The sequence below is a fragment of the Leptonychotes weddellii genome, unplaced genomic scaffold, assembly GCF_054177405.1.
Source record: "Leptonychotes weddellii isolate Sample4059 unplaced genomic scaffold, ASM5417740v2 HiC_scaffold_365900, whole genome shotgun sequence".
NCBI classification, from domain to species: Eukaryota; Metazoa; Chordata; class Mammalia; order Carnivora; family Phocidae; genus Leptonychotes; species Leptonychotes weddellii.
In genome coordinates this window covers 1-208 of record NW_027967981.1, presented here as the reverse complement: position 1 = coordinate 208, position 208 = coordinate 1, and the positions used below count along the sequence as shown (strand labels likewise).

The window sequence follows — 208 nt, the reverse complement described above, 5'->3', positions numbered from 1 at the left end:
CGTTGCCCGCCAGCTCCAGGATCTCGGCCGTCAGGTACTCCAGCACGGCAGCCAGGTAGACGGGCGCGCCGGCGCCGACCCGCTCGGCGTAGTTGCCCTTGCGGAGCAGGCGGTGCACGCGGCCCACCGGGAACTGCAGGCCGGCCCGCGACGAGCGCGTCTTGGCCTTGGCGCGGGCCTTGCCGCCTTGCTTGCCGCGTCCGGACAT

General features: G+C 74.0%; 1 protein-coding gene across 1 annotated transcript; it reads right to left on the bottom strand.

Moving 5' to 3' along the window:
• Positions 1-6: 6 nt before the first annotated feature.
• On the bottom strand, positions 7-208 carry LOC145719268 (histone H2A type 1-H-like; the record flags this gene model as incomplete). The annotated part of the gene is made up of 1 exon (XM_081810763.1): positions 7-208. A coding segment is annotated over exon 1 (202 nt), but the record flags the coding sequence as incomplete, so codon positions are not given.